This window comes from Myiozetetes cayanensis, unplaced genomic scaffold (assembly GCF_022539395.1).
Source record: "Myiozetetes cayanensis isolate MyiCay16 unplaced genomic scaffold, myiCay2020 scf19, whole genome shotgun sequence".
NCBI lineage: Eukaryota > Metazoa > Chordata > Aves > Passeriformes > Tyrannidae > Myiozetetes > Myiozetetes cayanensis.
The window spans coordinates 2,234,002-2,247,464 of record NW_026087400.1 but is presented as its reverse complement, the minus strand read 5'-3'; the positions used below and the strand labels follow the sequence as shown (position 1 = coordinate 2,247,464).

General features: G+C 43.8%; 2 protein-coding genes across 12 annotated transcripts in view; one reads left to right on the top strand and one right to left on the bottom strand.

Annotated features, from left to right (window-relative positions):
* Positions 1 to 5,901, top strand: part of ZMYND8 (zinc finger MYND-type containing 8) — a 47,367-nt gene extending 41,466 nt beyond the window's left edge. The window contains 1 exon segment of the mRNA XM_050313754.1: positions 157 to 5,901. Within this exon segment, the coding sequence (XP_050169711.1) occupies positions 157 to 171 (15 nt within the window). The 3' untranslated portion in view covers positions 172 to 5,901.
* A 1,090-nt stretch (positions 5,902 to 6,991) lies between these two features.
* EYA2 (EYA transcriptional coactivator and phosphatase 2) overlaps positions 6,992 to 13,463 on the bottom strand; it is a 74,530-nt gene continuing 68,058 nt past the window's right edge. For all 11 annotated transcript variants that reach the window (XM_050313763.1, XM_050313771.1, XM_050313760.1 and 8 more), the window contains 6 exons: positions 12,675 to 12,733; positions 11,752 to 11,912; positions 10,669 to 10,783; positions 9,927 to 10,048; positions 9,705 to 9,805; positions 6,992 to 7,899 (listed from right to left, as the gene is read on the bottom strand). In XM_050313763.1, the coding sequence (XP_050169720.1) occupies positions 7,819 to 7,899; positions 9,705 to 9,805; positions 9,927 to 10,048; positions 10,669 to 10,783; positions 11,752 to 11,912; positions 12,675 to 12,733 (639 nt within the window). In that variant the 3' untranslated portion in view covers positions 6,992 to 7,818. The remainder of the gene's footprint in view (positions 7,900 to 9,704; positions 9,806 to 9,926; positions 10,049 to 10,668; positions 10,784 to 11,751; positions 11,913 to 12,674; positions 12,734 to 13,463) is intronic.

The following is a 13,463-nucleotide window of genomic DNA, read 5'->3' as shown; positions in this document are numbered from 1 at the left end:
TTCTTCATCTTATCAAAAAAAAAACCAAAAAACCAATCTCCTTCTGTCCTCTGGGAACACCCTTTCCCCTTCTTTTATTCCCAGTAAAACCTTATGTTGGCTTGACTCATCCTTCCAGCCAGAGGGGACTGGACCTCTTTCTCTCTCTCTCTCCAGGATCCATCAGTGTAGCTTCTGGTCTGGATCTTTCGATACAAGTTGCCTTCTGATAAGCAATACTGACTGCAGCACTTCCAAGCCCTTCTTGCCTGGGGGTTCAGAGGCCAAGCTCAAGACCTGCATTCAAATCAACTTACTTTATCACCACAGACTGTCATTAGGGTACCACAATGTTCCATAACACTGATACAGCAGTTCACCTGGATCTACGGTTAACGGAGCAGTTTCGAAATCCTCCATAGCACCTACTCTCATAGTATTCAGTAGGCAAGGATGAGCAAAATGCTCTAAATAAAAGGGACTTAACATTGCATATATAGAAAATGTTTATAGAGAAGATTCTGCTTTATAGGTAGGGCTTGACTATTAGCAATTTCGGCATCATTTTTTTTTTTTCCTCCCCTTGCAAGATTTATTAAACGAAAAATTTTAGTGGGGGGAGGGGGGGCTGATCCTTCAAACCCTTTACACGTGATCCTCCACATCAGTAGGAGCCTTGATGTATTTTAAAATATTAAAAGCAAACTAATTTTGTAGTATTGTGATTCCAGCATGATGTCTCATTGAGATAGTCCTGTAGAATTGGGAAGCGTAGTAATCTAGAGAGCTGTGTTCATTTCTTGACACTTTTGCTACTGTCTGGTGTTAGATCTCTGGGCTTGACATGTCACCTAAGGGAGTAACTTGGGGAAACGGATTTGAAGAGGGGGAAGAAGGATGTGCTGTTCCACTTGAATACTTTGGTGAAGTTGGTTAAACTCTGGCTCATTTGGCTGATGTTTGTTTGCATTGTTCTGGCGGCACAAGCTTTGTATTACCGGGGAAATAGGGAATGTGAGACCTAGAGCTTGCCAGGGAATATTCCAGTTGTACAAACCTGGGATTGCTTTCACGTAGGTGTTCTACCTGAAACATCATGCTGCATACATGGATCATGTTCACAGTTTGAATTCTGTTTCATTAACAAAAGAGTGACCTGTGAATTCATTAAGACGCAGATTTTTAATGCAAAGAAAACATCCAACATAAATTTCATATCGTAATAACAGCACCTAGGTGGAATTTATGTAAAAGCTGAGGCTTCTGCTGCTCTGCAGATAGCAACAGGTGTGACAGGCAACCAGCCTATAAAACTGGTCCAGGTACTGCAGACCACCACCTATATTCCAACTACTCAACCCACAATTGTAAGTACATCATCATAATTTGAAGTCTGCAGCAGTGCCGTGCCTGGCATTAAAATTGCTCAGTATCTCTGGGGGGTTGTCTCTGTCTGCTCTCCTATCAAGAGATGAATTCACTGGTATAGTCTCAACTTGCAGTGCAAAATGTTTTCTTTTGCTGTGCAACATTCCACCCCTTCATTCCATTCAGGATTGCAAGGATCCAGAAATCATTGTCTGGTGAAGGCACTGAGGACAGGCAGATGCCATTTCACATTATTGGTTTATTTCATGTATATACTTGATGACATCATCAATGTAAATATATAGAATTCATTTTAAATATCTTTTAAATATCTTTTTTTGTCTATGGTATCCTATAGAGATTTAATTATTTCTGAGCTATGCTTGATATTCCTGTGACATCTCAGTACCTATAAAAGAGAATATGCATTTGTCATGCAGTGTCTCTGCCATGGAGTCTTGCACATTAGTGTTACAAAATGATGAGAAATCGCATTGGAATCAGATCTTTTTTTTTTTTTTTTTTCCCATCAAAGGCTTAACCAAGGACACTTGAATTCCTTAGTGTCAGTCACAGGAGATGGGACAGAAGTGAGTTTGATTTTTGTATTTTGTGCACCATAATAGCCCATTATTTCAGCTGGCTGTGCTCTGCAGGGCTCATGTCAGTCAGTGTGGCCTGAGCTGGCACTGCCCTGGTCACGGCGCTGCCTCAGGTGGGGTTCAGCAGGGGAGCCCACGTGTGGGGAACATCAGTTCACTTCTGACTGCAGTCAGATGATTTATAACAGTACCTATGTGCTATTTTAACAGTTTAACGGTATTTTAACAGTGTACCGTAACCACACTGTGACTGGGAGGCCTGATGTGCTGTCCAAGTTCTCTCTCTGTCTCTCTCCTTGTGCACACCCCCACCAGCTGCAGGACACACCCCTGTGTGTGTGTCAGTGAATACACCACATGCACGAGGACAGAGAGTGTTTCACAGTCATCATATTCCACACCAACTTAGTGGGGATCGTGCTCTTAGTGGGGATCCTGCCATCCCACACTCCTCACAGCATTTTAACTCCACTCACTTGGTCTCAACTGAGAGCACTGTGCACCTTTGCAGCGTTGGCCCTGAATTGCTTGGACTGAACTACCATTACCAACAAGGTTTTATATGTGTTTCAAAGTCCAACAGCAGGCATCCAAGACGTTAGGCTTTTTTTTTTTTTTTTTTTTTTGGGTGAATAGCTGCGAGGGCTGTAAGATCCTAAGGTGGTTTTGTGTACTCAGAAAAATGGCAGTTACTTTTCATCGGTTTTCTGTAACACAAAGTGTACCGAGTTGTGTAAAGCAGAATGGGAAGGTCTGAAAGGTTTCCAACTTTATTTGTGCATGTTTATAACTTTGTACACATTTGCATTAGTCTTGCACAGCGACAGACACCTCTGTAATTCTAATGACTGCACGTGCAATTTAAGTGATTTTAAACCTTAGTGCATGTTTTAATATGTATGCAAAATGTACATATGTGTAAAACTGGCAGAGGTGGAAAATTTACCTCTCAGGGAATGATCTTAACACATGTAAGGAGTCTCGCACATTCCATATTCCGATCGCGCTAAGAACTGAAACTTTAAATTATCTTCATGTGTGTAAGTGTGTGTATTTAAAAGGCGACTGTGGCAACCCTAGTTTCCCCACCTCTAGTACTGACAGTGACTTACATAATGGCTTCTTTAGGGTTCAGTTTGCACTTTGTGTCCGACTAGGAATTCCTTCCTCTGAGCAACTCCCAGTGAATCTTCTGGGTAGCATTTCCATTGAACCCTGTGTGCGCATCTGAAATCATTACAGAATGGCAGCAATCTGGGATTTGTTTAGAAAATCGGTTCCATGTTTGGTTTTGATTCTTCCTGCAGTTAAAATAATGTAAAAATACGAGTCCATCATCTTTGCATTCCAGGGGATGGAATGAGTAGGCTTCTGGAAGGCACAGACTCTGTCTTTGTGGAATACTATTTAGACACTCGTGTGGTTTCTTGAATCAGTGTGGGGAAACATTGGGCTTCACTGAACTTGTGTTTCTTCTTCCGTGTTCTCTTTGGAATGTCACACTACCACTGGGGGAAGATCTGTGCATCCCTTTCAGGTTTCCTCAGAGTCTCCCTCCCTGTCTCTTCCACAAGATGTTGTGAACTGAAATGGATGCGTTTGTCTGATCACCAGTTGTGCATCACTGGAGTTGTATCGGAACATACTCGCAGTTTGTATGGTAGAGACATTTCTAGACTTTCTCACGTTTTTGGAGGAAGGCTAAGATACAGACTTAAGGTTCAATAAATCCTTTTACAGATCTTCCAGAGTGATGTGACCTTGACCAGATTGTTTAACATTCTTGTGCCTTTGTCTCTGCATCTGTAGAATCAATTACCACCTATAGAGATGTCCTGAAACTCCATTTGTCGAGATGTATAAATCATGATCTGTATGATGGAAGTGAAAAGTTTATTCTATATTAATATTTTTACAGGGTGTGTAAGACAGTTCCCAGTAACGCTGATGTTTTTGCTATTGATTTGTGCAAAAGTTAACTTAAGTACTTTTTTTTTTTTTGTTCAGATGGATGTTCTTTGTTCTCTTCTGTGTAGACTGAATGCATGGGGGAAATAGTTCCTTTTGGGGAAAAAGATTTAAGTAATGTGTAACAAGAATATACTTATAAACAAGGGTATTTTTGTACTCCAGTTTGATTTGTCAAGACTTTTTCAAGTGACAGAGGATTTTCTTAGCCCTTTTTCCTCTTCCCATGTGTTAGTTTGCAGAAAATACGTAACTGGATGTAATTCTGAAACCCTCACTCTCCAAGCACAGCCAGTGTGTACAGTCCCTATAGCACCTCCTGTCCCTGTAATTCTGTAGCAAGTAACGGGAACACAGAAAAACTCTTGGCTATAGGGAAGTTAAAACACTCCTTTCTCCCCTGGAACGAGGTAACACTGCGGTAATAAAGGTATTAGTTCTTGCACAAAATTGGCACTTGTTCTGGATTTCCCCTGGAAAATAAATCTCTATTTCTGTGGTCATGTTTATGTGACCTTTAACATAACAATCTGTTTTTTCTCTTGGTTTTAATCCACAGACCATTCCTGTAGTGGTAAGTCCTTCTGCTGGGACAGTGTATGTTCAGACCACAATGCCAGTCCAAGTACGAAGAGTCTAACTGCTAACAAGAAGTCCATACAATTGTTGGAATAAATAAGTCTAATAGAAATGTGAAAAAAATAAACACAGTTCTTTGGATTAACCTCAAAGGTTCAGACTTTAGCTTTGTGTATGTGTACAAAGCATTAATTACACTACATTAATGTAAAGCATTAGTGCTGGCTTAGAAAAGCTGAGGACAGGTAAGATCCGTATTAAATCTATGCTTCTTTTGTAAATAATGTACAATTTGTGGATGTCATTAGAGTACCATCTCCTTTTTATATTTGTATTGACTTTAACTTATAAAGAGTGTTTGAAGTTGGAAAAGGAAGGGTTTAAAACAGCCTTATCACAACCTAACGCTGAAAACTGGTCTTGGGAAACTGCAGTTGTGCATCAAATACTACTAAGAATCTGAACATCTATCTTTGCATTTGGATTGAAAAAAATTTCTGCACTTTGAAGCTCTTGTAGAATTTCTTTGAACAACCAAGTGATGAAGGATACCTTTTTTCAGTTGATTGCATCAGGCAAATTATGACATTTCCAATCTGTGGATCTGAAACGCAAAGATTTACATTGTTTTTCATAACAACCACACTGACAACAATATAATGTTGTTTACAGGTTAAAATTGATTTAAAACTTCATTCAGGCTAAGATCAGAGAAGTTGGAAATTGTAACAGCAGCTGGTTGTAGAATGATTTCTGATCACTGATATCAAAGACTGAGGAAAGTAAAATTTGTTCCCGTGCTTCACAGTTTGCTTATTTTTAAAAAAATTCTCCCGAAGGACTTTGAACAAGAACCAGGTGTGGAGATAAAACACGGATCAGGAAACGTGGGCAAAGGACTTTCGATGCTGGGCCAGAGCATGTCTTATTTATATGATGGCATTTCTGTTTTTTCTGTAAGCATGAAGCAGTGCAGTGTGAGAGGAAGCACCCCCTGCAGATGCTGTTTGTTACACTGAGACTGTAGTCCCATTTTGTATGTTGTGTAAAACGGAAGCATTGAACAAAGCAAAAGGTGATGTATGTATATGAGAAAATTAACTGTATGATATCATTCCAGTACATTCTGTTGTACATTTTTTAGTCATGTTGATTTCTCCCATTGTTTATATAAGAATGCGGTTTGTACAGTCTCCAGCTAGTCCCCAGATTAGAGGGAAAAAAGTATTAGAAGAAGAAGAAAAAAAAAAAAAGGTGAGAACAGAATATTCATTAATTGCAGTTGTGTCAAAACTAGCCTAGCTGGCCTTATTTGTGAAGCATAATTGCTTTTAGCATATGGAAGTATTTTTTCACATTTTCTTTGTATAAAATTTGTATTAAACTTAAATATCTTTTTTGACAATTGTGTTTCTTTGTGATTAAGACAGGTGACACACACGATATGCTTTGGGTTTCTCCAGTTTTCCAAGAAACGTCACAATTTTTTTATTAAACTGTTTTAGAAAAATGCTCTGTGTTCCTGGATTTCCAGTTTTGGTTAAGTCTGGAGGAATGTTCACTTCTGCACAATCTCCAGATCACAGGTAACATCACTTACCTTAGCATCTTCTGTCTCAGAACACCTGCCAAAGTTGAGCTAAAACAAAGCAGCGCTGACATTCTCTAAATAAGAAGTCATTCATGTGTAAAACTCGGCAGGAGACGTTTTCTCTCAGCTTTAACAGCAGCAAAGGTCCATCACTTGTTGAGTAACATTTCTTCACTGTCTGGATTGGGGTTGGACTGATAACAGGTCATTGTTAGGTGGTTTTGGGGGTTAGAAATGGGGAATTGTCATGGTGAGTGCAGTTGCAGCCCTCTATCAGGGCATGAATATTCTTACAGCAAGAAAATCTTGAGGGAAAAAAAAAATTCCACCACACCTGAGAGCAGGAACACCTCTGCTAGAAAAGTGACATTTTGGATGGAGTTGTGCTCTTTACAAACCCCCCAGTGCAGGTACAGGGGTTTGGGTTGTTGCTCCCGACATACAGGGCTGATGTTTCACAGCTGCTGTGTGGCTGCTGCCTTCTGAGCCAAAGACTGAGACTGGATTAATTTAAGATCAGATTTTCTGCTTTAGTTTGGCAGAAAAATCCCCTCTCAGTGGTGGGTTTCTCTAAATGTTTTTGTAGAGATTCGGAGGATCCCTCAGGCTTGTGTAGCACTTGTGTCGGATCTGTAACTCGTGCAGGCCTTACTTGTTTGATCTCATTAGACGAGGGTGTTGTAGCACTTGTTGCATCTCTGCCACCTGGTTCCAGCGAGGCTTTGGTCCTCCTGAGGTTGTCTGGTGCCACAGCCAGCAACAATCAGCAATTTTCAAAGTGAATGAGACATTCATGCGGGCCCAGAGAATTAAAATGTTTTGGCAGCAAAATTAACAGCCCAGCCTTGAAACATATTCCACACATACCTCTAGACCCAGCAGTGGTGGCAGAAAAGGCAGGTAATCTAGTCCCCCAAAATGTAAACATGTTTTTATTTAATGCCTTTCCACTCATCACAAGGTACTTTTTTTTTTCCCCGACCCCAAGACGGCAGCGTAAGGCACCGTGCAGACACATGCACGGTGCTCACACCATCCTGGCAAGGCTCAAAAACACAGCTACAGTTCTCACCAACAGTGCCATGTGTCCTTACTACTCGTGTACACAAGATGATTCTCCCCCAGAGCTCGTTCTGGAGAAACGGACGATTAATTTAGAACAGTAAGACTTTCCCCACCCTCCCCCCTTCCCCAGCCCCGAAAAGCCAGATTAAAAACACAGGTACAGAGCTTAATACCAGAGTAATGAGATTAGTTCATAAATTAAAAAAATAGGAAAAAAAAAATCAACAGTTTCACTCTTATTTTCAGAAGGTCCCATTTGATGTCATGGACTGTGCAGAGACTCCTTGCTGTGTCCTTTTCCCCTTTCAAAACCAAGAAAGCTGACAGGGAGGGCCAGACTTTGTAGCATTTGTTGTTGATGGCAAAAAGGCCATTAGAGCTCTGTGCCTCCAACTGAGCCAGCAACTGCAGCATCCCAGCGACTGAGCAGAAGGTTTTTCCTCTGTCCAAAGGAAGGAGGACTTGAGACAATGTTCTTTGGCTGCAAGTTCTTAAAGGCTTCCACTGAAAGGGTTCTCCTTCAAAAAAAAGAAAAACTGCAGTTGCTGTGGGATTTTTTTTTTTGTTGTTTTTTTTTCTTTTTAAACTGAGAAAATGCTGAGGAATAGGTGGAACCGCTGTAATAGTCTGAGTGAAGCCCTCCCAGTGCTAAGATGTTGGGGTCTGCTACAAATATTCAAGTTCCAAGGCGTGCCGAAGAGCTTCCAGGTCAGCGTGACAAGAGATTCTCCAGAAGGGCATGTTGTGCTAGAGTGAAACCAAAAGAGGGGATTTTTTTGGTTTTGTTTTTCCGTATTAATACTGAGATCAAAACAACTTGCTTAGTTTGCACCCTCAGGAACAGAGCTTTGTGCTTGGCCACCAGGTTGTCACGGTGCCACAGGCAAGAGGCTCATCTTAGAGGGGAGGGAAGGGACAGAGGGAGGGGGTGGGAAGAGTCTCTTTTTTGCTGCTCTGTTCCTCCTCTGCAGGAGGACATATTTACAATTTAGGAGCCTCCTGCCTCACAAATGATGGGGGATGTGAGCTCACTTTCTGAATGTTCCCACAGCACTTAGTCCCTTCCAGCATGGGAATAACACTCCTGAGAGTCTTTTAGCACTAAGAATTCACCTGTAACCACCCTGCTTCTGGATAAACAGCTTCCACAAAGCTTCAAAGAACATCTACTTCCTAGATAGATGACTCTGATGGAGATGTTCCTTTTCCTATTGGACCTACTCGTGTACAAAAAAAAAACTCTCAATGGTTCCAGATATTTATGTAACAGAGGGTCTAATGTTTAAATAAAACTCAAGCTTCCCTCTGGTATGTTGCCTATCAGTAAACAAATCTTTCCTTCCAGTTATTTATCAGTGTGTTTAGAGAGAGCAAACAAACCCAGACAGCTGAAGTGACTGAAATCCACTGCTCTGCAATTTCACTTTAAGGGGAAAAGTTATTTCCTTCTCACTCCCCTGGTTGCTATTAAACCCCTTCCATTTAATTAGCTATTCTTCTTTCTTAAACCAGAAGAAATCTTGGCCTCCCAGCCCCTCCTGTTGTCCAGCAGTTACAGATTTATCACTCATCAGACAGGTGAAGAAAAATGACTCCCAAAAGCGGAGATATTATCAGTGCTGTCGGCAAACCAGCGAAAGGCCTCTGCCTGTCCCCTCCCTTTCTTGTTTGTTTTTTCCCCTGTATAAAACTCAGGTGTGTGGAAGCTTTGATTAATGAGTGCCATCAATCAAAGGAGGCGACAGCCCAGCAAAGAATGTGCTCTACTAATGGGAGAGCTGCTGAGACAGGAGACAGGAGCAAGAGGCTCTTGGAATCCTGGCACAGGAGGCTGGTGAACCTTCCCAAATTCCCAAGGAGGCAGAGAGCCCCTGCAGCCTTTGATGGAGTCCTGGCCACTGACCCACTGCCTTTGAAGTGTGGCACTGAGCTGTCACAAGCAGCAGCCCATTACCACTTCAGCCCCAGTCATGCATTCTGGACTCTTCCCTGACAGCTCCTTAACCCTTCATGAACTACAGAACCACCTGCAGTTTGAGGCAGTTTTCCTAGGTGGGTCCAGATATTGTTGCTTCAGTTGGCCACTGTGAAAAACAGGGTTTCTGCTGCACTGGAGGCAACCTGAGATACAGTTCTGGGGACAGAACACATGCCCATCACCTTATTTGCTGGGATCCCTTTGCTCCTGGGTTTATGCAACCAAAAAAGCTCAAATTTGCTTGGAAAGTCTTTGCAGGATCAGTCAAAATGTGACACCAGCACAAGGTTCAGCTGTGTAAGCTGAGCTCCTGTGATACAATATTTCACACCTCACCTGAGCTACACCATTAAAAATGAATTAGGTTGCTGAAGATGGGGTTCATCCAGTCAGTTCCTGCATCCCAACTCCTGTGCAACGCTCCCAAAGCAAATGCAGCTCCAGCACACCTCTGCAGTCACACCAGGAGCACAAGACCCAGGATGCACAAAGACACCTTGCAAGTAACCTTTGCCATTAACAAATTGTGCTCCTGTCCCTGCAAAGCCAAATAAATGCCATTCACAGACTGTACCTTTTTTGCTCCTTGTTCCTCTTCAACACCGTCTCCTATTACAACGTACACGGCTTTCCTGCCGAACCTCTGCATTATCCTTTCAAAGCAGCTCTCTTTCCCTAAGCAACACAAGAGGAGGCACATTTTTCTCATCTGGACACACGCTGCAGGCAGAGCTGACATTCAGGTGCTGGACATTTCAGCCTGTCTTTGGTGAGGCCTAAATCGGTTTGCTCTTACCTGTTTTTGTTGCACTGTAAATGTTTTCAATGGGGAAGACAGTGCCCAGTCCATAGAGAAGCACTTTAGCAAGAGCTGGTATGAGCTGAGTTGTGGTGACCAACACATTCACACAGTTGGGCCTGGAAAACAAAAGTAGTCATTGGAAGGGGCAATCTGTGTTTCTCTCTTGCACTCTGGACTGAAAGATGGTAGGAAGCAAACCTTTCCTGCCACTGGAAGTTCCCAAGCCAGGGGGGGATTATGCAGAGCCAGAGGCAGATAATGTGAGTACCAGAAATGCCTTTTGATCAGCTCAGCAGAATGAAAAAAACATAAACCAAACTAGCAGCAGTGATGGAGCCTTACTGAACACTTGCCAGGATCTATCTGGTGGGAAATTAAACACCACCAAGTAACATCCTATGTGCTGGGCTCTCTGAGTGAAGGTGCTCAGGGACAGAAGGGCTCTTTTCTCCCTTCCCTCCTTTGTAAATCTTGCTCTCACAAAAACGGTGCCACAGATGAGAGAGCCAAGGAAAAGGCAAGGAAAAGGCCAGTTTCTCTTTTGCTCAGTTCATCATCCCCAGCTCACCCCAAGCCCTGATAATTCAAGCCTGGCAAACATGTGCAGACCGGCCTCCCACAGGCTTGGCCGGCCAAGTCCTATAAATGTGTCCCCATTTGTTTAGAGGGGGGAAAACAAGGGAAGCAAAAGAGCTCCTGGATCAAACCTGTGGGCAATTCTTTGAGCTGCTCTTACCGGGAATGTATCAAATTCAGCGCCTTCAGAGCATGTGTGAGCCAGAGATCAGTCAGCGCCTCCAGTTCTGCTCTCAACTGCAGCCAGGTTTCCCTCTTAGGAGCTCCTATTAAACCTGTAGGCAGGGAAAGTGTCTTTGCAGAAGCACAGGAAGGGAAGTGCGTGGATTTGTAAAGCAGAACGCCAAAGGGCTCCTGTCTGTGCTCAGAGCTCTCCCAGTGCCCATCCCTCGCTCCTGGTGCCACCTCCTTCCCTTTGGGCACTGCTTTCCTGGGCTGCAGCAGCTCAGCTCCCTCCTTCCCTGGGGAAGGGCTCAGCCAGCCACAGGCTGCAGGACCTCCCTGGAATGCCTTCCTTGGAGTGAGCACAAAGCTTCCAAGGGAAGTGAGCAAGAGGATGGAAGGACTGGGTAATGTGGGCAGTGACCTGGGCAGAGAGACACCTGAGGCCAGGGTGGGTTTGTTTCTCCTGAAAAGCCACGTCCCATTACCAGCACATGTGGGGTAGGCTTGTCCTCCAACCAAAAAAATAGGCTGTGGTGATACTCTGAGTCTGGCTTCTTTCTAATCAGAGACCTGCACTGATGTTCTGAAAGAGAAGCAGAGCAGCCTTTTGGAAGAGCTGTCTGGGACAAGGTGAGATGAAGGAACCCAGGGCATCCTGATATCCAGTAGTATTGTTTTGGGGCGAGTTAAAAACAAACAGTTATGACATTAAAGAATGCCTCAGACAGAGACCAGCCATGGGTTCTGTGGAAAAACAATAATATTTCATTTTTCACTGTCTGCTTGCTTACTAAACATTCTGCAAAATTGGAGAAGGTTGCTTTTCCTGCCAAATAAATCACAAAATAAAGTCCCACACTCGTGACTTGAGTCCCCCTCAAACCCCTAAACTGGGTATTTGAGTTTGAGTCCTGCAAACCTGCACAGAGGTGTGTTAAAGGATGCCTGAGGACCACACTTCCTCAGCTCCCCGTGAAGCACTTCCATTGTGAGGTTCCCTACACCTCCTCCAGAGATGTCCCTGCAGGGGCAGAAGATTTTTTGGGAGGATGAAAGGCAGGCTGGGACAGACACTCACCCCCCACGTTGTTTTTGTAGGTGTTGTACATTTCTTTCACCCGACGGTAGCGAAAGGCCAATTTCCTCATCCAGTCAACTCCCCCGTGAACTCCCGAGCCCAGACACAGGTTTGCACTGGCAGTGGAGCTGTGGAAGCCATCTGCAGAGAAGTTATACGTGCTGGGAGAGGGGGGAGGGAAGGGGAGAGGTCAGTGTAATTACAGGCTGTGCAGCGCCAGCAGGGAGGGGAGACAATTGAAAAGAAAGGGGGAGACAAGTGGCAGCAGAGACACACACAGGACATGCTGTACAGTTCATCTGGAGCACAATTAATAGCACAGATCTAAAAAAAAAGAAAAATGTTCCTTTTTCTGCACCAATTTCTCACAGTAAACCATCCGTAAAACCACAAACGACAAGGCTCTATGTGAGTTCTGCTCATTTCATTCTTGTCCCATGACTCTGAAGGCACCACTTTGGGAAAGGTAGAGGGAATTGCACAGAAGTAGTTTCTGTGAACAGGATGACCTAACTTACACAGATGTTTGGTGCAGGTTTGGTACCAGTTTCTGCCAGTGAAACCATCTGGCACAGCAAAGTCCAGCTCCTCCCTGCAGATGGGGCAGTGGGAAACCTTTCACTCTGGTTTTGAAGCATTCCAGCCACATCTGTGACACCTGCCTGGTCAAATCATACCAGAAACTGGGGTGGTGTTCAACCTAATTTAGATGTATTTCCCAGAGTGGTTCAAAGCTCAGAGCAGTCAGGCCTGGCAGAAGGCACAGCAGTGTGAGGAAGGGGACTCTGTGCTTCTGTTTGATAAAGGCAGACAGCACAAGGAGGGAGGGGATGGGAGTGCATGTTTGAGAATCACTGGCCAGCCCCCCACTATTTCCAAACAGCTGGGGTCTACCAGAGCTGCAGCTTCCAGAGATTCCATACCTGAGATCCTGACCATTATCATCTGATGATACATCATCTATGTGGATCTGGTCACAGTCCTGGGAAGAGTATGAAAATAAATACAGTGAGGAAAAATGTTTTGAAAAAGAAAAAAATTAAAAAATGAAGTAATATAATGCAAAACTACTTAAAAATTAAGGAGATAAGATCTTACATATTGCTAGTATTGTCTGGCTTAGTCTAGCCAGTTAACTGCTAGGGACAAGTATCACATAGCACAAAACATGAACAGACAGAGAATGTGTGTGAGAGATCTGCTGTTATCTAAGGGCACAACAGCCCTTGGAAAACACAGTAAGTGGAACTCCTTCCTATGCAGACAGGAGGGAGAGAGATGCTTGTGTTTCAGCCAGGAAAGCTGTGGTTTTTTTCAACTCTGCATGCATGATAAGGCAGAAATCTGGCAGCCTCTCCCCCTGTGAGAATACTGCCTCAGACAGGAGGTGTGTGCCCACAAAATTACAGGGCGAGAGGATCCGTCCCAAAGAAACTTCCAGAGCCTCCTGTCCTGCCAGTGCTTTCCCAGTTTGTTCTGAGGGGGCTGAGCTGCCCGTGCTGTGCAGGGGAGCTGGGCTGAAGCACTGAGAGCAGCATCCTTTCACTGCCCCAGCCACAGCTCAGGAATGCTGGGAGTCAGCAGTGAGGAACTCTGTGCACAGGACACTCAACCAGAATATCCACTTGGAGCTCGGCCTGCAGTGGAGTTGTGTGCTCTGATCTTATCTTCCCAAATTCTTCACTGCTTGAATGGGGGAGGCCCTGCCTCAA